The 27687-nt window shown below is 39.0% G+C and overlaps 1 protein-coding gene across 1 annotated transcript in view; it reads left to right on the top strand.

The window, feature by feature from the left end:
* Positions 1-874: 874 nt before the first annotated feature.
* The window catches only part of LOC136856801 (condensin-2 complex subunit D3), a 180910-nt gene continuing 154097 nt past the window's right edge, over positions 875-27687 (top strand). Inside the window, exons 1-5 of the mRNA XM_067134918.2 lie at positions 875-2800; positions 10424-10600; positions 22884-23294; positions 23427-23792; positions 25092-25252. Of these exons, the coding sequence (XP_066991019.2) occupies positions 1061-2800; positions 10424-10600; positions 22884-23294; positions 23427-23792; positions 25092-25252 (2855 nt within the window). The 5' untranslated portion in view covers positions 875-1060. The remainder of the gene's footprint in view (positions 2801-10423; positions 10601-22883; positions 23295-23426; positions 23793-25091; positions 25253-27687) is intronic.

A 27687-nucleotide genomic window follows, 5' to 3' on the forward strand; every position in this document is an offset into this window, starting at 1 on the left:
GATTTGACATTGAGTTTAGTTTCGTAAAATCGGCGACCAAGTGCCATAGGGTGTAAATTGCCAATGTTTTGCTTGTTTATAGATTCAACAAGTACAAAGAAAGGTCCATGATGAAAGCGATTATAATATTCCGGGGTAGAAGCCACTTGGGACGCCTCGGATTGATTGTTAGATTGTTCGGAATTAGAACGGTCTACCACTTCCGTGTTACGCCTCTGTACATCAGACTCAGTTGACTGAGAACCTTGCTGTCGTGTCGTATTACTAGAGGAATTAGTTATGGGTTCCTCTTCCATAGGTACGACAATTTCACGCTCCACTCGTAAGGAATTCCCGGTTACCGCCGACGTTCCCCCACTGTCGGTCTCCATTGCTTGTCACTCCCGCACCACACTTGAACGAAAACACAAGTGATTATCACTACCGAGCACCACTGAGTCGCACAAGTAGAGTAGTGTACCGTACCACTATCTCTGCGTGACTCGAATGTGTGAATCAAAGAAGAAATAACGGATCAAACGGAGTCTCCGCAACCAAGGAATAAAAAGGAAAGCATACCCACTTTGTATATCTTCTGTCTTTTGTTTATTACTACTTACGTGTACCCAACTTCTTCAGAATGAAGAGCTTTTTATGTTCGTTTGTTCATTCCTAAGATTTATTTCAGAGAATTATCAGTTATAATTCAGAAGGAACACTGTATAATATTTTGCCACTTTACCTCGTATTTCTTAAGGAATGTAACTATTTTGTGTTTACTCGACTTTATCTATTTCGATTTCGGTTGCACATTTCTGTTGAATGATTGGTGCCACTGCAAACATGTTGGTCTAAAATGACTGATAGTTTCAAAATGTTGGTTGGTGGGAAACTTTGTTATGTTTTTGCTTTGCGTGTGTTTTAGAGACTTGTTTTTTTGAAACTTTTCTTGTGAAAATTGCCTTTTGGCTCTTGTTGTGCTGCTATGAGTGTGCCAGTAGAACGCTGTTCCGTGAATAGATATTTTCGCATGAAGCCGTGAAGTTTTTTACTTTAATTGTGACTATGTGAATTTCTGAAGATGAATGTAGCCGAGTGTTTGAAGTTACTTCAACTCAATCTAATTGATGAAGAATGGACAAACAAAGTGTGGGATTCAGAGTTTTTAGATATAGATGGCATTCCAGCTGAGTACGAAGAACTTCTTGAGAGTATGGAGGTTGTGGAGATTCTGTCTGCAGTGAAGGCTAACATCAAGAACAGCAGATGTGATAAGATTGATGATGGGCCCGATGCATATAGCTGGCCAGTATTAGTGCAAGAGTATGGGGTTCAGTACAAGGAATTATTAGCATTACTAGTGTATTTTATGAAAACTGGTCATGCAAATCCTGCAAATGAGCAAGCCCTACAAATTTGTGTCAAAGCAGCATGTTTATATTTACTTCTGTTAACGATCCATGGCAGCAACGCTTATTTTATATTTCAAATGTCTATATATGAAGTGGCCTTAGAAACACTCTTAATGGGAAACTTGTTAACTGAAGCATCAGGAAAGAAGTCTAAGTCTGCAGATGACAGTCAAAATGAAGATGATGAGCCTGGTAACGGTTCTAAATGCAGGAAGTTGACAGAGCGTTCAAAGTATTGCCTTCTTCAAGGATTGCATGAGTTGTTGCATGATCTTTCTTTTATGGCGAGCAACTATCCACTTGTTGAAGATGATGCCTTAAGAAAAGTTGTTTTTAATCTCATTGCACTTACGCGGATAGATACAAGTAGCTCAAACATTAATTTAAAGTCCTTGAGAAAAGACTGTACTATGTCTTCTCTCACTGTTAATGCATATGTTCTTTTGAGACAGTTGTGTGATCCAATGCATGGTGATGTAACCGAGACAGTTAATATTATTTTAATGTTCCTTTTACCTAGTGTTGTTATGGGAGGAAAACATTTGAAAGAGCTGCCTTTTCCTGCTTTGAGTAAAATATGTAACCATAGTGTTAGTTTTGTTGCATATTTGATTTTAACTGTAAAAGAAGAATCCTACAAGGGAGTTTTTATTTTTGTGCAACATTTATGCATGTCTGTAATAGATAAAGCTGAATATCGTCAGAAGACTGCTGAGAGTGTTGTGTGTATTCTACGTTTGCTACCTGCAGCTGTGTTTGATAAAACAATCAAGTGGTTCTTGAAATTCTCACATAGCAAGAAAAGCTCTCATAGGTTGTTTGCTGTGGAAATCATTTCAAAGCTCTTGTACGAGGATGAAAGATCCACATTACCTGAAAGTGGAGAAAGTGAGAGAGCAACCTGTATGCCATTTGAAGAAAATGTAGGGGAAGGAGAAGAAGGGATGATGGATTGCGACGGTAATGACCATCCTACTGTAAGTCAGGAAGTAGCGATTGTCAGTATATCTCACAAATATTTGTTGGGAGTGCTGTTCAGTCGTTGCCATGATAAGAGTAGTTCAGTGCGAACTAAAGCCCTGTGTAACCTTGCAGATTGTATGAGATCGAACAATAAGGTCATCCATAACTTAATGGAAGAGATCTTTGTGATACCGTATATCGATAACGATAACATTGCTAATTCAGATATTGTTGAGCGTGGATTCATGGATAGTGCTCTGTTCCTCAAGTCGTTAAATAACCCTCAGAGTCAGGATATGGACCCACTTCCAGGAGGGAAGGCAGTGGTGTCAGAACTGTTGCTTCTTAGCCAAGATGATAAGGTATATGTCAGGAAAGCAGCTCTTCAGATGTTGGAGTCCATCATGAAACTCAACAGGAAGTGGATGAACAAAGAGCTTCTTGAGGTAAGTATTTCTCTTCATTTACTATTCATTATTGGTGTAGATTAACAATTTTTCTTTGTAATCTCACAATGAAAGTTGTCTTCAGCGATCACAAATTATTCTTATAGAAAAATGACCCTTAGAGCAGGTGGGCACTACTGTATATAAAGGTTATATTATAATAATTGAAATTGGAATAGGAGAATAAATCTTATAGGCTACTGTAGTAGTGGCCTGCTGCAGCAATAGCTGTGAACATTGACTAAGAATGAAACTGATGATAACGGAAGTGTGAGAAAAGTGACGGAAAATATACTTAACTCCGGAAGACCATTTATTTGCCTTTTCCATTGTGACTATACATACGGAATTTTTTAACATTGGCATTTGTCTTTTCATAATCTTCTAGTGCATGCTTGTAACGGTCATGTTTTAATCACTTTAATAAAGTAGGCTGCAGTTTACTGCAAATGATTGTATTTGGCTGATTTAGTATTTCATTGTAAACTATACTTTTTTTTTTTTTTTTTTTTTTTTTTTTTTTTTTTTTTTTTTTTGTGAAATACCCTTCAATTTCAGGGAGCTGACTCTGATATGGTGTAATTATAATTTTAATTTTGACATCCCTTGCAGTTTTAATATGACAACAATGTATCAACACAGTTGTATTCCTTAAAACTTCCTGGGATTAGGTGAAGAACGTCTTCACTTATGCTGTTACAGCCATCAGTGAAGGGACGTATACAATTGCTGAAATCGTGACTTACCAATGAATCGTTATTTATAAAATCATTGGGAACTCTTTATTATATCACTGCATATTTCACTTTCAATTTCATTATTCCATAATTTTTTAATTATTTGATTTACGTTGCACCAACACATAGGTCTTATTAACATTAAAAATTAAATAATTGAACTTATTTAATTTTTAATGTTAATAATTTCAATACGGAACAATGAAATTTTTATCTTTAAATACATAGGTCTTATAGCGACGATGTAATAGGAAAGGACTAGGAGTGGGAAGGAAGCTGTCATGGCCTTAATTAAGGAATAGCATTTGCCTGGTGTGAAAATGGGAAACCACAGAAAACCATCTTCAGAGCTGCCAACAGTGGGGCTCGAAACCACTACCTTCCAAATGCAAGCTCACAGCTGCGCGACCCTAATCGCACAGCCTCTTGCTCGGTTTTCCTAATTGTAGTAGCCGTGCTACAAATTCTTTCTTTCGGAAGGCTTTGCACACGTATTTGTTTCCAAGTGCAGTACTTTAATTTATGGCCATATTTGAGCATTCTGGATAGGCCTATATGCCTTAATTACCTGAACTCTTCCACCTTTGGATACCACAGGAAGAACTTTGTGAAAATCTCCCCCAAACATGACAATCTTACTACCATTTCTTTTTCATACCTCAGAATGTTCTTTAGTAGGCGATCAATGCAATTTACTGCTAATGTAGGAATCATTAAAACTTCATCAATAATAATAATAATAATAATTGCTGTTTTGCAAAACATCTGCTTTTGAGCTGTTCCATTTAATACGTGAAATAGCTTTCTGTTACTGGAACAGGCGAACCAAAAGTTTTGTGAATTGTTTTACCATCTACTAATAACAAAGATGCAATTCCTGTCCATGCAGCAGCGATTGCAATCTCACCTCTGCTTAAACTTGAATAAACAAATGTTTTCCCACAGCCTCCTGAACTTTAAAAAAAGGAAAAAAAAAATGTTCTGACTTGGTGATCTATCAGGCTGACATAGAAAGATCAGTGGAGACAACTTTTATAGAACCATTTACCGGTAAATTAAGTTAACTGCAATGACCTAACCATCATATTATTCAAATAAATTACTATTTTATGCAAATAAAGGACTTAATGAAATAATATTTTTCTAGATGTATAATACATAGGTGTTAGTATTGCAGTTTGCTCACAATATTGTGTTAAGGGCCCCATACACGCGCAGACTTAGTCGGAGGTAAGTCTGCACAAACCAGTCTCTTCAGACATGTCTCTGTGTGTATGGCTGATAAGTCTGCCGACAAAAAGTCTGCAGGCAAGTCTCTGACATTCTAGCGCTGCTTGAATTCAGCCGGAGACTTTGCGACGAAAGCGCCATCTCAGAGTTGCGGCAGAAAATGTAAATGTGGTAACCTACAAATATGAAAACTGAAATTTATTTTTGCGCGTCTTTTTCGTGCAGAGCGCTAAATTGTGTCCAGATAACAACTCATCTTCTATACCGACTACCGGTATCTAATTAATTTCGATCCGCATACATTTTTCAACCATCCGAAGCCCATAATCTTAAACAGAAAACAGCTTGAGCGTGATGTACCGTATTCAACTTCCTCAGTAAATAGTCATTTAGTCTGAGCGTGTGTGGGCAACTGCATACTTCCGACTTACCTCCCGGAGGTAAGTCCGTGCAGGTAAGTATTCCAGAAGTCTGCGCGTGTATGGGGCCCTTTACACGTTCAGATTTTATATATATAGATTATTACTACACAACTGTCAGCTTTTTGACACGTGCGCACTTACACCGCTGGTAAACAAAATCATTCCCTCTCTTCGTAATTTGATTCTCTCTTCCTTTCCTGATGTTTGTTTTCTTTCCGCTCTTATAATGCTTTCTGTATTTTTAAGAATGTTATTCACTTGAGTTCTACCACATTTGTAAATTTTGGCCGATTTCCTTGCAGAAGTTCCTTCCTTATTTTCAATAATTGTTTTCCTTTGATCCTCTAGTGTTAAAGTCATCCTTGACGAATCGCACATTATTGAATAGCAGATTCATTGACTGTACGGTATATGACTGAACTCTAAAACTAAACTGAAGGTATTTTCTTAAATGATGTTGTCCATACTGTATAAAACAGAGCTAATAATGCTGCCTTATTGAGTGGTATGTCCCCAGCTCCATGACTGAATGGTTAGCGTGCTTGTCTTTGGTAACAGGGGTCCCAGGTTCGATTCCCTGCAGAGTCGGGAATCCATAATTGGTTAATTCTGCTGGCACGGAGGCTTGATTTAAATGTCGTCTTCATCATCATTTCATCCTCATCACGATGCACAGGTCGCCTACGGCCGTCGAATCAAAAGACCTGATTCTGGTGAACTGAATTTGTCATCGGACACTGCTAACACTAAAAGCCATACGCTATTTCATTTCATTGAGTGGTATGCATTAAAGCAAGATATTTCTCCAATCACCTGAGAAATGTCTCGCAAGGTTGAACTAGAACGTGACAGATTGCAATCACACCAGTTATGTTTCAACTTCTGTATTCATAAAGCTGAGGGATTTCCCGGGTGGATGAGAGGGATGTGTGACAGAGAGGGAGGAGAAGGTCATCAAACATAAATGGCTGATTTTATGGATGTTGAACTAGAGAATAATATAAACGACGGAGGACAAGATCTGCAGTTCTGTGTAATGAGGACAAGATGCAAATTTTCTTGCACTACTTTAGTTGGTGATTCTGGTTTCCAGATTGACATTTCAGAAGAAGTTGGCGTTAATGAGAGAACTGTCAAGAATTGTGTGGGAGGTTGTGAATGGCATTGGTCGCATGGTTTTGGTCACGTAGCTGTCAATTTGCATTTGAGAGATAGAGCTTCGAATCCCACTGTCTGCAGCTCTGAAGATTGTTTTCCATGGTTTCCCATTTCCACACCAGGCAAATGCTGGAGCTGTACTGTAATTAAGGGTACGGTCGCTTACTTCCCGCTCCGAGCCCTTTTCTATCCCATCGTCACTATAAGGTCTTTGTTTCAATCACGTGAAAACTACTTGATGGACAGTGCTCAAATTTGGCAAGCATACAATCGGAACCTTTTGTTAACAAGTAGGCTTCTTACTATTACAGTGAATCTTAAGGGGGCCCTGCAGGGAAATTTAATGTGAAGAAAGTCGTAGGAAAATGTACACCTCGAGCTCTTATAAGTGAATACCCTCCCTAAACACTTAGTCCTATTAAATAATGGAGTCAGCGAGTGTTTTAAAATTCTGTTTCCTAGAAAACAGTTTGTAAGCATTTCCTTTGTAATTCTAACAGTATTCCAGAAAGAAGAAAACGCTTTCCTTTTTTCCTATCCCACGAACCTACTACGCTGGCATAGCAGGGGGAGAGGTGATACTCCCACGTGGCGCGTCTAAGGTGGCGGATAGGGCGTCCTAACTGGCTTGCCGGTGGACTTGAGGGAAATAAAATACCTCTCGCGGACCAAACACACTACCCCCTGCGGGTGGGGAACGCACATGTAGAATACACCTGCGATATCCCCTACCTGTCGTAAGAGGCGACTGCAAGGGGCTCTCAACTTGGGAGTGTGGATTGGCGACCACGGGGCCCTTAGCTGAGTCTTGGCATTGCTTCCACTTACTTGTGCCAGGCTCCTTACTTTCGTCTATCCTGTCCGACCTTCCTTGGTCAACTCTTGTTCTTTTCCGACCTCGACGGTAATAGATCATTCGAGGCCTAGGGAGTCTTTCATTTTCACGCCCTTCGTGGCCCTTGCCTTTCTTCGTCCGTTACTTCATTTTTCGAAGTGACGGATCCCTTCTTGTTTCTTCTTTTTTTCTCTCTATTTACCCCCTGTGGGTGGGGGACACAGAAGGAAAATACACCCACGGTATCCCCTGCCTGTCGTGAGAGGCGACTAAAAGGGGCGACCAAGGGATGATTGAACCAGAACCATGAAACTACTTGTGGTTATTACCATTACGCGGGGAACACCATGGGTTGCCTTTACTTGCGAGTAGTACCACTCTGTTAGGTACTCAATAGTTTTGTGATTCGTAGCAGTCCAGGGGGGTTCGCTGTGGGTTTCCAGTACCTGTTATTAGTACCACTAAATGCGGAACACCACGGGTTTGGGCGTTGCCTGTGATTAGTACCATTATGTGAGACACACCACGGGTCTGGGCGTTGACTCTGGTTACTAATACAATATGAGCGACACCGTGGGTCTTCATTGCCTATGTTTAGTACCCACTGTGTGAGGAACACCACAGGAATACCGGCACCCGTGATTAGTACACCTAGGTGGGGAACACTATGGGTTTGCGTTGAGTGGCGACATTTTGTGAGAAATACCTGCAGTCTGCGTTACCTGTACGATGTACAATACTTGTAAGTAGTACCATAATGTTTGGAACACATGAGTTTACGCCACCTTTGATTAGTACCACAACTTGTGAAATACTATGGTTCTGCTTTACTAGCGATAAGTGCCATTATGAGGGACCGTTGACATGGATATTGAACCCCTTTAGACAAGCATCACCGTTTCAGGATTGTGCTTTTGAAGCAGCCCCTTGGTCAGTAAGATTGTTTCTGGGATTGTGCGGCATTGCGGGTCAGATCCACTGATTGTTTTAAATTCATATTCATTCTTCATCATCACGTTTTGAATCCTGGTCAGTGGATGAATTTTGTACTTTTAAATTGCATTTCGTCTCATTTCATACCATAGAGGTTGATGATCTCGATGTTAGGCCCCTTTAAACAACAAGCATCATCATCATCATCTTTTTACTATCACACTATCTCTTAAGCAGGCCAGGTAACGAAAGAAAATTTGAAGCAAGTATGAAGAAAACATACGCTTGGGATCCGTAAAAGTGAATAAGCTGCCTGAACATTTAGTCCTGTTAAACACTGGGACAGAGCAGGTGTATATAAAATTCAATTTGCCAGAAAATAAGTATCAAGATTGAGTAACTGCGAAAATACCTCGACAATGTCGTGAGATAGACAGCCGGTAATGGTATGATCATAAACGGGGTTAAAAGTCAGGTTGTGAGTTTCACTATTAGGAAAAGTCCTCTCGGTTTAAATTACCACGTTGATGAGGTGAAAGTTTCTTATCAGGATCACTGTAAGTACTTGGATGTTAATATAAGGAAAGATCTTGACTGGAGGAATTACATAAATGGAATTGTAAACAAAGGGTGCAAATCTGTGCACGTGGTTATGAAGATATTTAGGGGTTGTATTATTTCAAATTCATTATAATGTTATAAAACTTAGGGCTTACTTACTGAATTTTTATCCTTTTTGCCTTAATCTAGCTCTTCATGTTGACAATCTTGAAAGTTTATCACTCATTTTGTTTCAAAATTGTTCCATCACTGATAGAAAAGCGGGTCAGTATTTTACAGATGTTAAAGCCATACCCAGCGAGTGCCTAGATAGCGACCATCGGCTATTAATCGCTGACCTAAAAGATGATCATGTGCCCAAAATTAAACAAAAGAAAATGCCAAAGATTAAGACATGGCTGTTGAAGGACATGGAGAAGAAAGGAAACTATGAAACAAGGATAACAGCTAAATTATCCAAAACTAAGAAAGGGGGAGTAGGAGAGTTTGATGTGTATTACCAACACTTACTCTCATCTGGATGATCCTATCACTCACATATTTGACATCTGTCTGTGTGTCTATATCTTTATGAAGGAGGAAGCCAACTCCATTTTTGGATTCATCATTGTTCCCACTCCAGTAATCCAAGCAACTGAAATGAGATTCATTAGAACCATGAACCAAACAACCAGAAAGGACAAGATCAGAAATGAAGTGAATAGGAAAGTAGCTGGTATTGAGGTTCCTATTATCAGTGTCATAAGGAAACGCAGACTTCAGTGGTATGGGCACATAATGAGAATGAACAGAAAATATTTCAACCTCAATCTCGTAGGAAGAAGACCACAGGGAAGACCAAGAAAACGTTGGATAGAGACTGTAAGATCAGATGTGGAGGAGAGAGGATATAAATGGGAGGATGTACTGGATCAGAAGATGTATGAAGACAGAAGGAGATGGCGAGCGCTTGTACACCACACCCGGGAAACTGGAGTTGGGAAATGATGATGATGATGATGATGATGATGATGATGATGATGAACAGTTGTTAATGCCATAGACGTTTTATTTCTAAATCTCCAGTGTTGTAAATCTAGAAGAAAATGCATTTTTCAATAGGCTTATATCAACGAATCAAGGGTGAACCTTCTGACTTTCTTCCTCCATGATTAACACAGTACTAAACCTATAATCCCCTGGAAACAGATTAAAACAAACATATATAACAAATATAAATGCCACAAAGGCAAGTTATCTAACAGTTCTTAATGCTAATCCCCAACACAGCTCCCTCGGGCTAAAGTGAAATTCAATTAGAGTAGGAGATGTGTGTAGCTGCAAGGCGCTGTTCTGTTTCAGCGAGAGAAACATGAGTTGGAACTGCCTGTGATATCTAGGAACAGAGAGAACTCTCTCGGCTGCAAAGCAGTGAATTTTAGACAAGAACTATCTCAAATGGTCTCTGAGAACTCATTCACTATCACCTATTGTTTGTTCATATAATATTTGAACGTCCCTAACTTTACCTTTCACTTTCCAAAATGAATACATTCCTGCCATAGTTCTTACGTATTAATACCACCATTATTTTACGTTTCTTTCCTACTGTTCAGCTCAACTCACTGCATGTCTACAAAACTTTTGATATATTAGAGTGTCTTAACTTCTAGGTATTGAACATCAGTTATGCAGATTTTATCCGTTAATGAGTTATCCATTTAAAGCAAGGAACTGAAGACCTGTTTTATTGTTGTTCTTCCTTCAGGTACTGTGTGACCACTGTCGAGATCCAAGCTTGCTAATCAAAAAGCAGAGTATCCAGGCTCTTACTGATCTTCTGTTCCTTCATCCAGAAGATGACCTTCTTCCTGAGATGTACGTCAACTCTGTCTTGCCACAGCTCTCCAATGCTGAGATGAAAGTACAAGAGAAAGTTCTTGAGGTAAGTGAGAAGCATCATTCGCTTGTTTGTCTAACATTGCTCTTCTTCTTGATTTCTTTTTTCATCTTCTTATCCTTCTCCTCATTCCCCACTGTGATTAGTAGCAGATATTTAGAGTGAGATCCTTGGTGATCCAACAGGGGGGTGTGTATCTTTTTTTTTCCTCACTAAACTACACTATCTGATCAAAAGTATCTGGACACATACTCAAAATTGTCCTCTAAATATTGCATGTATATATTGCCCAGTAGTGGATCCTGATACGGGATGGGTTTAGTAGTGGACATTAGCCCATCCTTAACCCCTCTGTTCCAAAATCTGAGGCTTTTTTAGGACTTTTTCAAATCATTTTGACATGATTTTAGTGAACATATGATAAAGCCATTACCATATTTTGGATTAACGAGGAGGATCAAGGATGGTTTACAAGATGAGAATTAAGTGTCAACACAAATATGTATATTTACTAAGTTTGAGAAAAACATCACATTATAATAAAAGATATCCATATAATAAGTGTAATTATTGAAATTAGCAGTCTAGCCCACCTGGTAGCCATGATCGTTAAGGCGTGAAGTCTGTATGTTCTAACACTGTGGTTAGCCGGTTCGAGTTCCATTGGTCGAAAAAATTCAGCATTAGAATGTTGGCCGGTAGGGTAGGAGAGGTGGTATACAATTTCTAATCACCAGATTGCGTGCCAAATGCCTGGATTCATTTCCAAACAATTGTTAGCAAACGTAAACTGATTGAAACTGCTTTTGAAGAAGGTAAAAGTGCTCAGAGAAAACCTAATTGCCAGGGTCGGTTTTTAGAATTAGAAGAAGCTGTTCTAAAGTGGTTTGTGCAAGCATGATCTTCAAACGTGCTGGTAGACAGCACTGTGGTTCGAGCTCAGGCAACACTTATTGCACAGAAGATGGGACTTGATGATTTTAAAGCATCTAATGTTTGGATTGACAGATTCAAGAATCGACACAACCTAGTTTATAGATGTGTGCAAGGTGAAGCTGCTGCCCTGGATAATGACACTGTGAAACTATTGCAACATGGAAAACTACAATGCTTCCTGCAATTTTGAAAGACTTTACTCCTGACAATATTTTTAATGCAGATGAAACGGGCCTGTTTTTTCATCTTCTTCCAGATGAAACCCTTAATTTTAAGGCTGCGAAGTGTTGCAGTGGCGAACTGAACAAGGAAAGGCTTACAGTTCTCCTGTACTGTAATGAAACTGGAACCGAGAAGTTGGTACCACTGGTTATTGAAAAAGCATGCAATCCACAATGTTTCAGGAATGTGCAATCTTTTCCATGCAAGTACACTTCTAACACAAAAACGTGGATAACTTCCACCGTATTTGAACATTTCTTACGCGCATGGGATGCGAGGCTTGGTATAAGAAAGAGGAAAATTGCACTCTTCATTGATCATTGTCCCGCTCATCCCCCAAATGTTTCTAATTTGAGAAACATACAGGTCATTTTCTTCCCAGCAAACTGCACGAGTAAGTTACAGCCGTTAGACCGAGACATAATACGTTGCATTAAGCAGAAGTATCGTAAGAGGCTGGTACAGACCTGCAGTGGAATTGATGACTAGAAAAATCACCGCCTTAGATGCTATGCATTTCATTAAGGCTGCCTGGGATTCTGTGGGGCAAAGCACTATTCAGAACTGCTTCATTGCAGCCGGCTTTTGTCGTGTTCGCGCTGATGACGTCATACTATATCAGGCATCGTCATTCGAGAGCAAAATGCCTTCGGAGCCAGTTTGCTCCCCGCTCTTGAGGAACGAGAGCAGCTTACCGAGCAAGTAGGGGAAGTGCATGCCGTAGTACGCACTGAAGGTCGTAGCGCAAAGGTATAGCACATCTTTCTGGACAGGTTAAATTGCTACACGATACGCGTGAACTCGCGTGAGGTGACCCTCACACCACACGACGTCACATCATGTACATTTCATATTACCCTACTCAACTCTATTTATATTATAATGTTGCATAATTCCTCAGAGATGATTTATTTATGTACCGTACGTATTTCATTGTTGTTGTTCAGATGGTAACATTTCCGAGCGGCAAGTACGGTACCGCCACGGTATGCAACCCGCCTGTCCGCTGCTGTCTTGTCACGTAACTGACAGCCGTCCTGAGCGGAGCAAGTAACACCGGCTCTCTGGAGCAACTACGTGATGATGTCTGTACTAGATGATTTTTCTGAGAGTGAAGAATGGCGCCGGATGGCAGGAGAGGTCACTTTCGAAACATACGTCAACGTTAATGACGGTGTCAAGTGTATGGAACTATGACAGTAGATGAAATACTTGAAGAACCCAAGATGGAAAAAGCGTCAGTGCAGGATGAAAGTGATGATGAGTAAAAGTGATGGAGGCAATGGGCATAGTGAAGCGATACTTATTTAGTTTTGGAAGTTGATGGACAGGTTGGACAGTACAATTTTAAAATTAAAACCAAGGAAGCAATCAACCATACAAATGTATTTCAAACTAGTGTAAATATTCATTTTTGACTGTGAGGTAAGATGTATTATTAGAATTGAAAGTTCATAGGAGGACATAAGTGCAAAAGCCACCAAGTCCACAGTGACAAAATTTTCAGAAATTGAGAAAAACGTGCCTCTGCTTTACAATTTGTTCTTATTGCATGTGTATTGGACAGTAGATATATAAGGGGTTTGGGAAAATCCTTTTTTGTTTAATCTTCCATTGTAATTTGGTCACGAATATACTGTTCCTAGTCAGTTTATGGAAATCTTGTACCGCGTAAATTAACCTACATCAACTTTTAAAGGTTATGTTGAACTCGAGAACATGGTTTCGAAAGTATCAATCCTCAAGTTCTTGAATGCATTATATTTAGTTTTGTCCGTCACTAATCACAATCAAACTGGAAAGAGATAAAATATCATTAACGTTTCCAAAATTAGATTATTCGCGACCTTGAGCTCAGCTGGAAAGCGCGCTCGCTGTACAAGTCGGTATGAGTGCGAAATGATACAAAGTTTGTAAATGTAACGGGCGCAACGGCTTTTATTACATTTTAACACAAACACGTTAAATTCCCAGTCTTTATTAGGACGAAAACAGTAATAGGCAATCCCAAAACCTCCCATGGCTTTATGTACCGTATGTAAGGTGCAACATTTGTTCTGGTCTCAATAACATAATTGTATACGATAATATTAAAATACTAAATTTGTGTTCCTTAAGAAGGAGCAGTTTCGATTCGTGCCTGAAAGCCCAGTGACTATACATTGCCCTGAGGGAAATGCTGGAAACCTGTTCGGCGACACATTCGAAAAAAGTAAAAAAATAAACATCTAACCCTGGACATAATGTAGACGTTTTACAAGTTCGTACATTTGACGAAACTCGTTCCGTCTTCAAATAGAGCTGTCGAAATGCGCTCTGTCTCCTTCCTATTGTCGTGGGCACTCTCTGCTTTATGATTTCTGAGGATTCACTAAACAATACTACCCGAATGCGATGCTAAGATGATCCCTTATGCAAGTTCACCGCCGATCGCTTTTCCAGTACAGTACTTTTTCAAATTACCACAATGACGGGACGTTAAACACCAAGATCCGTAAGTATGCCATTGCCATCCTTTCGTAAGGTACAGTTTCTTGAAAAACGTGTGATCGAGGATTTAGCATCGATGGGACTGACATTTCTGGACGGTTGATCCGGGAAATTGTTTCTTTGAGGAACAGATAATGCAGGATTTTTACAATGTGATTTAATTAGGATGCTTGCGGGCCACGTAATTTGAACGAATATTACGGAAAAACGTAGTTTCCGTGAATGTATAATCGAGGTTCTACTGTGTATAGATAAGTACAGTAATGTTCTTCACCCTGAATTGTAATTCCACTGCTTGTGTTTCTCAGTATTCACTTGATCTGATATGCAGTTATTTTAACAGAACGATCTTCCATGTTGTTAATATATTTCTTGGTAATTTAAACAAATGTATGTGATCTTACGACCTGATAAACTGCTGTGAAATGAAACCTATGAACTACATCACATGAGATGGATGAACAGTTTCATTAGCTGCTGTGGACTTAGCGGTTCTTGGCTTGCCATGACCTCAAGGACTTGGTGGTTATTGCTTGAAACTGCAAATTTCTACATGCATTTATAACATAAAATGGCAGGTTTTGCTTATGAGTAATGAAATACAACCAATTCTCCATTGCGCACATAATGGCATATACAGCTTCAAAATGTCAGAAATTGGACTTGGCGGGTTTTGCATACTATGTCTTCATATACTGTAATTCATTCTTACGTTGTTATTTACTCCCCCTGTAAGTTACTGATAAACTTATGTTTATGTTGTGACTGTAGTAGTGCACGTATCTAATTCTTAAGGTTGGCAATTTCACACGCACATCTATGACGCGCTTTTAAAAAAATATTTTTACATTTTGTAGATACAGTATATCGTTTTCGGTAGTACATTTTCCCGCTTTTGACGTTCAATTTTTTCAGTCCCTTCCAAAAGATACTAATGAAGTTCCACTAATTTCACGATTGAAAATGCATAAAGAGCAAAATTAAACCGTGATTCTCTTCTGGGAACGTAATTTTTGATTAGTTTTCCCATTTTCAAAGGATCTTCCTTATTTTGAATAGAGCGCAGAACTAACGAGTAAAACCTTTACCCCACTTACAATATCCAGTTTAGGACATACCCAGCCTTCTGATTTTAGTTTTTAAAACCACTCATCATCATCATCGTCATCATTTCCCCTTATCCAGCTCCTGCCGGGTCGGGGTATTTAAGATAACTTTTCCATCTTTCCCTTTCCTTCCACCATTCCTGTTCCATGATCGTGTCCCTGTCTAAATTTCGTCGTCTTATGCCACTCTTCACCGATTCAATCCACCTTGTTCTAGGTCTTCCTCGTGGTCTCTTGCCCTCGCACTTTGCCACCAGCATCTGTCTTTGAATTCTATTCTCCTCTATCTTCTTTACATGTCCAAACCACCTTAGTTTATTCTTTTCAATTCTCTCATTTAGCTTTCCTATCCCAACTTACTTCCTAACATCTTCATTTCTCATTCTGTCTTTCCTTGTCTTTCCTATGTACTTCTTAAGAATTTCATCTCACTGGCTTGAATTCTACTCTCTTGCCTGCTAGTCAAAGTCCAAGTCTCAGCTGCATAAGTCATTATGGGTACATAGTATATTTTATACATTATCTCTTTATTTTCCTTGGTACTTCTGTGCTCCAAACAAGTTTTAGTACACTTTGGTAGAATGCATTGCCCTGCTGTACTCTCCTGCTAATCTCCATGTCCACCCTAGCCTTTTGTATTAATTCACTTCCATGCCATACTTCTCTCTTTTTTTTTTTTTTTTGTTCAGTACATCTAGTTGTTGTTGCACTTCTTTGCTGTTCTTTCCCCAGATCACATCATCTGGAAATAGCAGTATCTTCATCACTTTATCTCCATAGGCTTCCTTTGTTTCCTTTACAATTTTGTCCATAACCATAATTAGTAAAAAAAGGTGACAGCACACTCCCCTGTCTTAGTCCAGTCTTATTCCTAAACCATTCTGTCTTTCCAACTGGGGTCAGTACCCTCCTAACACAGTTGTACATTGCTTGCACCATTTTTAGCATTTCTCTTCCAGATCTCTTTTTAACCATGGGTTCCCAAACCTTCTATCTGGGGACACTTTCATAAGCCTTTTCCATATTTATGAAAGTCATGACCAGATCCTTTCCATCAGCTGTCCCATGCTAAAGATTGGGTCCACTGGAGATCTTCCACACCTGAAGCCATATTGTTCCTCTTGTAACTCTCCTTCAATCTTTTTTCTCACTCTTCTTCCTAACATCCTTTCCATCCTTTCCAGTATTTTAACTACCTGTGATATAAGTGATATAAGTGTGATTCCTCTATAATTACCACAAAACTTTCTTGTCCCCTTTCTTAAACACTAATGCAAGTGTAATGGACTAGTATAACTTGGAAACAATTCTCCAACCCATTGGTAAATAATGGAAATATCGAGCTTGAATTATTATTATTATTATTATTATTATTATTATTATTATTATTATTATTACTTGTGAGGTGTTTACATCTATTATTATTATTATTATTATTATTATTATTATTATTATTATTATTATTTACGTAGTTATGAACAGACTTTATTTGGTATAAATCGTGATCATATTATTTGTGAGGTTATGTCATGAAACATCTGCTGTACGTATATTAATATGAGGTTATTTCATGCAAGAACACGTAATTAATAGTATATTATTTATTATTACTTGTGTATATGATGTATAAATCCAATGCAGTGTTGTGCAACACACAGCAATATTCCAAAACAATGTATCTTTGGCACTAGAGCAGGGCCTCTCAGGGTGCATGCGCCAGTGCATTGCACGGGGCAAGGTGCAGGAGACTATTTCATTAGGTTGACCAGAGTGCAAGCCCCTACTCCTCTTTCCCTTCACCTGTCTCACCCGTTCGGCCTGTCTCCGCCTTCTTCACCTTTCCCACTGATTCTCCGCTCACTGCGAAATGTTTGTGTGGTGAGTGGACACACACTGTTGTATGGGACAATGTTACTGGTTTCAATTTGGTTTCAGCAGACAATTTATCTCCTCTAGTTCTTTTTTTTTTTTTTTTTTTGCAATTATACCAGTAATGTCTGGCTGACAGCAATTCTGAGAGTGTTAAATTACGCCTTCTTCGCTTTCCCCACTGATTCTCCCCTCACTGCGAAATGTTTATGTGCAGTGAGTGGACACACACTGTTGTATGGGACAATGTTACTGGTGTTAAAATACTCTTCTTTCAATTTGGTTTGAGCAGACAATTTATCTTCTCTAGTTCTTCTTTTCCTTTTTCTTTGCAATTATACCAATTATACTCGCACGCAATCTAGTTTTCGTACAAGTCAAGACAAGAAAAATAACCTTTAACTTATGTATGTGGAACCAAACATTGAAATAAACCTAGCTGCTTCTCGATGCATCTTAGGAAAATCTTCCATCGACAAATTCTCGTAGAATTCGAGCAAGGCCTTTGTATTGAAAAATAGATCTTTTTGATGATCGCGTAATTATTGTCCCACAGATTAAGTATTTGGCTTTATCGTCACAACTGAGGAAAAATACGAAAGTTCCCAGTTCAATTGAAATGGACTTCTGAAAGTATTTACTTTCTTCGAAACAGGTTGGTCCATTATAATGTTGTTGTCTTGCGCTTATCTATTTCACTGATAAACAAGCTGTCTGTCACCGAACGCTTCGTCGCTCTCAGCGCACTACACCATCCGAGTCAAGCTGAGTTGAGGCAAGTTGGACTGATGCACAGTCCACAGAGCTTCTGCGTCTCAGTTTGCACACGTGAAATGTTGGGCGTTTGAGAGGCCCTGCACTAGAGAGGTATAGAAAAATCCATTCATTGTAAATAGGTAGAGGCACCTATTTGTGTTGAAAATGTTTGCCTAATTTTGTCATTTTTTAACATTTATTTTGGTATTTTTTAGCTTTTTAAAAAATTATTTTGTCAATAATTTCGCTAAATTTTATTTCCACATTTTCAGCAATAACAGGTAAACCAAGAACTTAGTTGATAACACATTTGCAGTATAACAACGTTGTATTTTTGCGTAAGTATATATATGTGAGTTATGTTTCTGCTTAAAACACATACCGCATTATACATTATATCAAAGCATGGAAATTAAAAAAAATTATATCAGCTGTCACTTTAACAAGTTGAGCCTAGCTTAAGTATATCATTTATACATCAGTCTGGAAAAGACAGAGATACCATGAGTTCCATATTAATGGGAGTCAGAGTTGTTCTCCTGCAAGGCATTACCTTACAATATGTTGAGAATGCCCTCTCACTATCAACATTACTGACTGATCATGAAGATATTCTCCAAGGTACTCAACACTTTTAAACTAAGAGTTCCACCTGGTGATCTCAGGAATAGGGAAAAGTTTAGCTTTAGTGGGTTCGTCTTCATATTTCTGTTTCAAGAATTGAATGTTTACATGCTGTTTCTTCCGTGTAAAGGAAGATGTGTTTTGCCTGTACAACACATTGGTTCAAAGCACTAAGTTCCAAAGCCCACACACTGCCCACCAAATTCAGTTTGTGAGCCCAGCACTGAGTGTGTACTAACCCTACTGAAAAGAAAACCCTAACTGCATTTATGCACTTGCCTATGTAATGTGCTGAATATGAAGTTATAGAAACTACATTCTATTCCTGAATTTCAAGTTTGTGAATTACATTCATAATTGCCTGTGAACATGTTGTAGCATTAGCATTTGCAAAAACTTTCACTCCCCCTACAAATAACTTCTGAACTGTTCTATCACCACAACTAAGCACTTTTACCAGAACCAAAAACACACATTGGCCTTTTTTTTTATTTTTTTATATCAGTCATTTCATCAAACAGAATTGAAACTCCTTCATCTTTCACAGGTACAAAACCTTCCTGCAGTCTTCCAGCTGTGGGCAAATGTCCAGCACCTTAAAAAATCAATACACCTGATTTTAGAGGGCTTTTAAACATCATATGAATGAATTAAATCATTTATAACTTTAAGTAATTGAGGGATCCAGCATGCATTATCTAGGCCTAAATGTCATTAAACGAGAAAACTAGCATAACCGCACAAAGATATTAGAAAAACATAACCTCAAATTTCTTCCTCAGAAAAATTTTATAGTACCAGTATTGCACAAACCTGGCATATATTTCTCCATCCACCCTCTCATCTCTGGATGATCAACTTTTTTCAGTGGAATATTTGCCTCCATAAAAATTTGAGTTGTAGATAAAGTTAATTCGTCTTTATAGTATTTCACTCGTTTTGCCGCTGAACTAGTATCTGTGAGACTAGCTTGTCTTCTGATGCCTGTCATCGTTAGCGCCTTTTCCTTGTTCTTCTTGTGAAACTGTACCACTCAGTTCACACATTACAGTATTTGCATATCAGTATCTTTCTGGTTTTGTCAAACACGGTTAAAACCTTCTGATGCAAATTCTTTTTCTTGATCAAAACTGTCACAACCATTTTACTAAACTGATTAAAAAATAGGAAATTAAACACACCAATCAGCAGCGATTTTCAACGGGCAGGACACCATCAGTCCGTCACAAACAGAATGCTCCGTCACGTATTCATGAATACGATAAATTTCTCACTTCACAGGAAGCTAATTTAGCAATAATTGATATACTATATCTTATATATATATCAAACGGGTATAAAGTCGATTGTGGCATTGATTATCGGAATTTATTGCCACAACTCGCCTCGAATCTCCATCGTTAATTTCAAATGATGCAATTCCGAATAATTTAGTAAAGTATTTTGCGATTTTGCTTAAATGTAAACAGTTTCGTGTTTTTGAGCCAAATTTGTAAAATTTTGCAAACATTTCGTGATTTCACGCTTTGCAAAAAACAGGTGCCTCTCTAAATAGGTTATTGGAGACTCTCAAAATTACGACAAAACATGTTGTGTCATATTCTTCTAGAAGCCTGGCCAGGCAATGTATATAAAGAAGCAGTCTTGAGGGTTGAGTAGAGTTGTTTTAGTGAGAGTTATGAGTGCAAGTCGTTAATCGAGTATGTGAATTTGTTACGTTAGTAGATGGTTGACATGCAAGTGATGCAGTCTCCAGTCTTCTTCTACTTCTTTGTATGTAGTTGTGTTTTGTTTCAAGATGGCAGTTTATTGGTGCGTGTGTGTGTAATATGTATATACATACCTGCCAACTTTCCCGATTTAGGCGGGAGACTCCCCGATTTTCGACAGTTTTTTCTGCCTCCCGATTATTCTATTATTTCTCCCGATTTTAGCTTATTTTTTGATGAACTTCGAACATTTGTTTTCAAATTCCACCATTTCAGCTTTTTTATGCCAATGACCAGAAGTCCTTTGCTCATTGGCTGCTTTCAAATGAAATATCGAAGTTTATTAATGCGAGAAATGTGCACGAATGTGCGATGGTTATTGAAACCTGTATATTGCGACGCGTATATCGATTGTCAATCTCTCGTTCTCGCGTGCTATGTTCGTGTTCGTTCACATCAGTCTAGTAGATTCTAAAGACTAGTCGCTAGATATGGGAGTCTTTTTTAGTAATTTAGTGACAGAATTTCGTTGATAACGACTAGTGACTTTTCTAGAGATTTTAGGAGCCATTTGGAGACAATTCTGACTAATTTTAATTTATCTCAATATAAATAAAATAAGAATTTTGTCTGTACATTGCTCAGAATTTAAAAAGAATTATATTTCCGTACCAGTCGTGACCACAGAAACAAGGAGAAATGCACGTTTTAATTTTCTGTAATTTCTGTCTGTATGTATGTATGTACGCTCATCACGAGAAAATGGCTGAAGAGAATTTAATGAAAATTGGTCGGGGAATAAGTCGCTACAATCTAGGCCATAAATAATTTTATTCACGCTGAGTGAAATGGTAGTTTATGAGAAGGCCTAAAATTTAATTCTCAAATATTTATGTTATTATTGGCCCTATCGATAAATACTACATAACTTAAGTTATATATTATTAAATTTTCTAACATTTATGTCTTATACATTTTTACCGTACCGGCTATGATAACAGATATTCATGAATTTGGATTTTTGTTGCTAAGTCCATATCGGCGCCGAGGTACGAGAAAATGGGTGAACAGAATTTAATGAAAATCAGTATGTAAAGTTGGGGAATAAGGGACTACAGTCTATGCTATAAATAATTGTATTCACCCTGTTCGAAATGGTAATTTAAGGGAAGGTGTCAAAAATTTAATTTTTAATTACCTATCTTATTGGTCGTATCAAAAAGTACTATATAATAAAAGTTATAGAGAATGCAAGTTCCGATTATTTATGTCTTCTTCAGTTTTACCGTACCTACTATAATAATATTGGTGGTGATGGTGATTAAATTGTGAAGATTATTATAAGAATGAGAAAAGGTCATGAAGGAACGATCGCTTGAATAATAACACAAGAGGGAGTCATGAAAGAACGGACGACCTTCTTTACATTAGATGCTCTAATAGCACAGAGTCGGAAGAAAACTAAATATGAAGGCCTGCAATATAGAAAGCTCATAACCATTGTTGACCATTGTTTGTTGTGATGTGCTTTGTGTATTCTGCTGCCGTTTATCTCCGATAGATGGGATTACTGCTGCGTATCGAATATAACAGCCTGCCTGAATATTGGCGGGAAGTAGCTGGGGAGTTAGATCTCTCTCATCTTTAGCATTCCATTCCTCTGGTTCATAAATTTTCTGATACTGCTGGTACATTGCACACTGGATCATCATAGTATTCCAGCTATTTGATCCCTACTCTGAGGCAGTGATTGAAATGACCAGTGTGCGCACTTAAACGGAATAATTACACAGAAGTGTTTGCGGCTGTTTGCGGCCTGGTCATTCTTGTTCTGGAACTTTGAACTGTTAGTCCGACACCGTAGTACTTATTTAAAGATATGAACTTCATTAATGTTTCCGTATTGAATTGAGATTAACAATAAGCTATCTATTAGGTTCAACCTTTTCAATACTAATTAGGTACGTGTTTATGTTACAACTTTGGGACCGGTTTCGACATATATAATGTCATCATCAGCCATAAAAAGACCACAATATATAAGCAAGGACACAATCTGTAACTGACTATTCACACCATGTGTCATAACAGAAGAGTAACGGCTTAATAATTAAATCTGGCGCAGTGACACATTGAAGTAAACATAATGTCTCTCATTATTCAAGGAATTCTGAGAATTCTGTAGCCAAGCACGGGTACATCAGCTAGTTATTTGACACAAATAGCATTGCGCTTCGCATAATCGCTCGGGTGCTTGATGCATATACCGGTATTAACCTATGCATTTCCTAAATACGAGGGTTGGAACTTAAATAGTGGCAACACTGCTGTGGAGACGCTAGGTAAAGGAATCTAATATTGTCGCTGTTAGCACACGTTGGTTACATACTTACCTTACCTCAAGGCAAATGGACTCGCCCTTCCCATATCACCTGCGTGCGCACAAGCGAAAGAAACACAGTCACTTGTGAGCTAGTGGTCTAACATAACGTCACTATGTTTTCCAAACAGGAACAATGGAGTTTAGATCAAGATTGAGTGTGCCGGAGGTCGTACAGCACGACAGTGTCATCAAGGTCTTCAAGAGGCTTGTGGAGAATCTGCATTGCCTTACAGAACAGTGGCACGTTGGGTAAAAGCCTTCAACGATGGTCGGTAAACTGTGGCGGACATTCATCGGCAGGTCGTCCTATGAGCGTCAGTGTAGAAGAAGTGCATGCTCTTGCCATGTTACTGGACAGTGATCGAAGCCAGATGATTCATGGGCTGGCCCAAGAAACCGGATTAGCGCATACGACTGTGCCTCACATCCTAAAGGAACGCCTGGGCATGCGCAAAATTGCATCATGGTGGGTTCCGCATGATTTGACGGAAATGCACAAATGGTTGCATTATGACCCTGCTAAGACGTACTTGGAACGCTATGAGCGTGAAGGAGAGACTTTCTTACACCGTATCATAACCCAGGCTGAGACATGGGCCAAATCGTACGAGCCAAAGCTGAAACGCCAATCGAACGAATGTAGAGTTTGAGTAATAATGTAGAGTTTGAGTGATGTTCCACCATTCAACACATTGCACTTACGAATCGAACTAATGGTGATCCTCATGTACGACTGTGATGGTGTTATCCTAATGCATTACATTCCTCCACGGCAGACCGTCAATGCACAGTACTACTGTTCGTTTTTGGAGCACCACCTGCGACCAGCTTTGAGAAAGAAGTGGCAGCACTTCCTGCAGAATCCAACCATCATTTTGCACGACAATGCTCGGGCGCATACAGCGCAAGCTGTGGCTGAGTTGTTCGGTCAATGGGACTGGGAAGTACTATACCGTCCACCATACTCCCCGGACTTAAGTCCTTGTGACTTCGATTTGATTCCGAAGATGAAGGAACCACTTTGTGGCATTCGCTTCAGAACTGTTGCAGAGATTCCACAGGCAGTAGACCGCTCCATTCGCACCATCAACAGAACAGGCTCTGCTAAAGGTATATTACTACTACCACATCGCTGGCAACGGGTTATACACAACGCTGGTGACTACATTGAAGGACAGTAAAGGTTGCTAACATGTAATTCTTTTGTATGTGTTGTAAATAAATAATTGCCACTATTTAAGTTCCTACCTTCGTAATGGCATCTAAGTGCATGACTGATTCACACGTGTGGAGCATGAGTTCATACTATTTTCGGAAGGCTTATCAGAGACCGATAATCTCACTCACATACTTCCTGTGAGGGAATTGAGATGTGTAATTTTTAGCCTTGTAGCCTCGTATAGCAATAGTCGGGCTTTGAGACAATAAGTGCTATAATTATATCATAGTACTGTATTGCGCAAGACATGTAGAATAAGCGCTTTTGACCAATTGTTCCTCCCAATTTCTCCTGATTTTTCCTGATTTTCATATTAAAATCTCCTGATTTTTGGTTTTGTAAAGTTGGCAGATATGCTATATGCAATTTGTAAATAAAATAGTGTACACAATTGACAGCATTTTGTGGGTGCGTCTATGTGGTAACAACAACACTGGTATTATTATCCCTTGTTTTCCAGTCTTCTGGTACATATTTGTGTTTTCACATACACTTTAGTAGTTGGTAGAACCATTGCATACCAACAGATCCAGCAGCCTTTAGCATTTCCACACTGATTTCATCCATCCCTGTTGCTTTTTCCATCTTCATCTTTTGTACTGCTAACTCCACGTTCAGCATTGTTATATCATCCTCTGTTGTTGAGTCCTCACACTGTATTGCTTCTGTCTCCCCTGTACAGTTGTTCACATTCAATAGCTTATCAAAATACTCCTTCCGTCTTCTCTTTATCTCTTCTGGCTGTTCTAACAATTCCCCATCCTCCTTTTTCACTACATTTGTGGTAACCCTTTCTGTCCTTTTACTTTTTATAACTCCATACAGCATCCTTTTACTGCCACTTACATCCACTTCCATTTTTTTTGGGTGTAAATTTTTCCCATCTCTTCTCTTCTCCTACCACCTACTTACATCTCCGTTTGCTGTTGAGATACTTCTTTGCTTTCTTCTGTTTGATCTCGTTTCCATTCTCGCAGGCTCTCTTCTTTCCTTCACCACTTTCCTCACTTCCTCATTCCACAAGAGTGTCTCCTTTTCTTGTAGATGTCCTGCAACAAGCACTGTAAACTTGACTAAAATGTCTTTTTAGCCTCTATATTTCCTATTGTATCTTCCACTTTTACTCTTTTTTGATTCATTGCAATTTGGAAACTGCACTCATGGAGTGAATGACTGATGACCATGCCTACTGTTGCAATACTCTTCTGTGATTATTTTTCAGGTGATGCAGAAGGTGATTTTCCAGAATTTAATGGCTTATGAGCGAACAACAACACCCCTGAGTAAACTGCCATGGAAGGTGTTGCTGGCAGTCATCAAGAACAAGAAACGTACCTCCTTCCTGAATGCTTGTTTTCATTGGGACCGGTCGGGAGATTTACCGTAAGTAAACATGGGATTTTGATATTGTCAAAAATAAATTGGTTCATTTAGATTGGTGCAAGTTTGTCTGGCTCCTTGGCTGAATTTTCACTTTTCCGGCTTTCAGTTAAGAGTCCTGGCTTTAATCCCTGGCCGGGCTGGAGATTTTAACCGCATCTTGTTCGTTCCTCTAGGTGGGGGGGTTCTGGCTGGATGAATGTATTAATCTTTAAAAAAAATCTTCATATACCTGCAACACATCACAGTTAGGCATATGATGAGTGTTTTTTCAGTGGCAGCGAGCAGAACTACTCGATTCGCTGTACGGTCACAGCACTAGTAAATTGTCTTAAGAATAATATTGTTGTCATGAATTGCCATCAGAGATTTAAATTTAAAAACTTTTAAAATTTAATTCTGTGTCGGTTAACAGAAACATAGTTCTTTACAACTTGTAACTCCTCCAAAGAAATCATGGAAAGCGATCTCTTCTCAGAAGTCTTAACATTCTTTAAGGAGAAAAGAGGAAGGGTCTGTGGGACATTCGATTAATTTTACTGAATCGATTCATTTGATTCTGTTCACGTTACTGAATCGATACAGTGATCCGATTCACGGCACATTAGTCAACGCTCCTACTGCATCTGTGTAGTATGTACTGGTAAGACAGCAGCAACAGCATTCATTGTTCGCTGCTGCCATGTGGTCTTCATACTATGACCTCCTTTCTTAGAAAAAAATGCTAGTCACTCTAATACATTGAAGGTTTCCGGCGACGCAGGATGGGAAAGGTTCTGGATTAAGAAGGTAGCAGCCATGGCCTTAATTAAGGTACAGTCCCAGGATTTCCTGGTGTAAAAATGGGGAAACTACGGAAAACCATCTTAACAGCTGGCGACGGTGGAATTCGAACCCACCATCCCCCGAATGCAAGCGCATAGCTACGCAATACTAACCGCACGTTCAACTCGCTAAGTCATTTTTGAAAATATGTACTGTATTTTTCTATCAGCAGAGGATTTTTTTAAAATCGTCATATTTTGTATAGGCTACCCGAGATGTATAGTAGCCCACTGGTTTTCTGATTCAACATACTGTTGGTTAAGTTATTGCGTCAGTCGACTCACTTACTGCCCACATATTATTGAAGTCTTGTGCATCGATGTGACATACGAACTGATACAATACTGAGCTGTTCTTCCCAATATAAAACAGGTACAGTAGAAGTCCGTTATAGCGAGAATTCATAACAACGGACAATTTACTCGTTATAGCGGATTGTCGTTATATCCGATTTTTGTATAAAAGTCGGAAAACCCTTCATGCACTTTAAAATCGGTATGAAACGGCAATCAGTCTGTTCTAAACTTGCGTTTCCGTAGATGATATCCACACTACGGCTTACTTGTTTGTTATTTTCCGTAATCCGATACTACGTGAAAGTGTATGTTTAATTTCATTCTGAATCTCCGAATCCAAGATGAACCCCACTTTTCCTTTCAAAAAATTTGAATTAGGCTCAAAAAGAAGTTTGTAAAATCATATGAATGCCTTGTCTTACAGTAGGCCTACGCATTTTTAGACTATTTTTAGACGCCGAGCATTGACTTTCGTCACGCCGTATTTATTTTTGGCGGCTGCACAATTATTTATTTATGCGGGTTTAAGGGCCATTGGCATCATAATACCGAAGAGAACTCGTTGAAAATTTTCCGGCAATACCTATTCCATGCGTCTCTACAATACAACGATCCATCAGGAAATTATTCGTGTTGTCTATAAAACTGTTACTTTTACGCAGCGTCAGATATAACCGGCTGCCGCTACATGCACGTCTCGCTTGCCGGGTTCGGCCAAATTCAGCGGCTAGCGATGTATTGGCCTAATCGCGAACGTTGAAATTCAACGAACGAGTTTATTGCGCCACGGTATGGCCATTCCGCCCTTGCGTTTTTCGTGCACATACCTCACAATTTCATCTTCGACTTCTTTATAGCGTCCTTGTTGCGGACTACTGAATGCATTTTTTTGTACAGTACGCATTTTGTTAGCTCTTCGTCCTCACGCTAACGCCAAATATTGGCTTTAGTTAGGCCTATGCCGTATTTTCTTGCGGCTGCACAATTATTCTACATTTCCGTGTGTTTAATAAACATTAACTTATAATTGGCATCATAATATCGACTAGAACCCGTTGAAAATTTGCCGGCAATACTTTTTCCACGTATCTTTACAATACGACTATTCATCACGAAAATATTCCTGCTGTCTATAAACCTTCATTTTACTAAGCGTCAAGTACAATAGACGCGTTATGACTCTGCCACTGAGTAGCCATGGCTTTTCTAAGAATTCGAAGGGTCGCATGCTTTGATGCCATTCTGCAGATTTGAGAAACACACAGGCTCTGTACAACCGGTTGTCACGGCTAGCGATGTGTAGTAAAGAGGCGGTCG

Source organism: Anabrus simplex, chromosome 1, assembly GCF_040414725.1.
Source record: "Anabrus simplex isolate iqAnaSimp1 chromosome 1, ASM4041472v1, whole genome shotgun sequence".
Classification (NCBI taxonomy): Eukaryota; Metazoa; Arthropoda; class Insecta; order Orthoptera; family Tettigoniidae; genus Anabrus; species Anabrus simplex.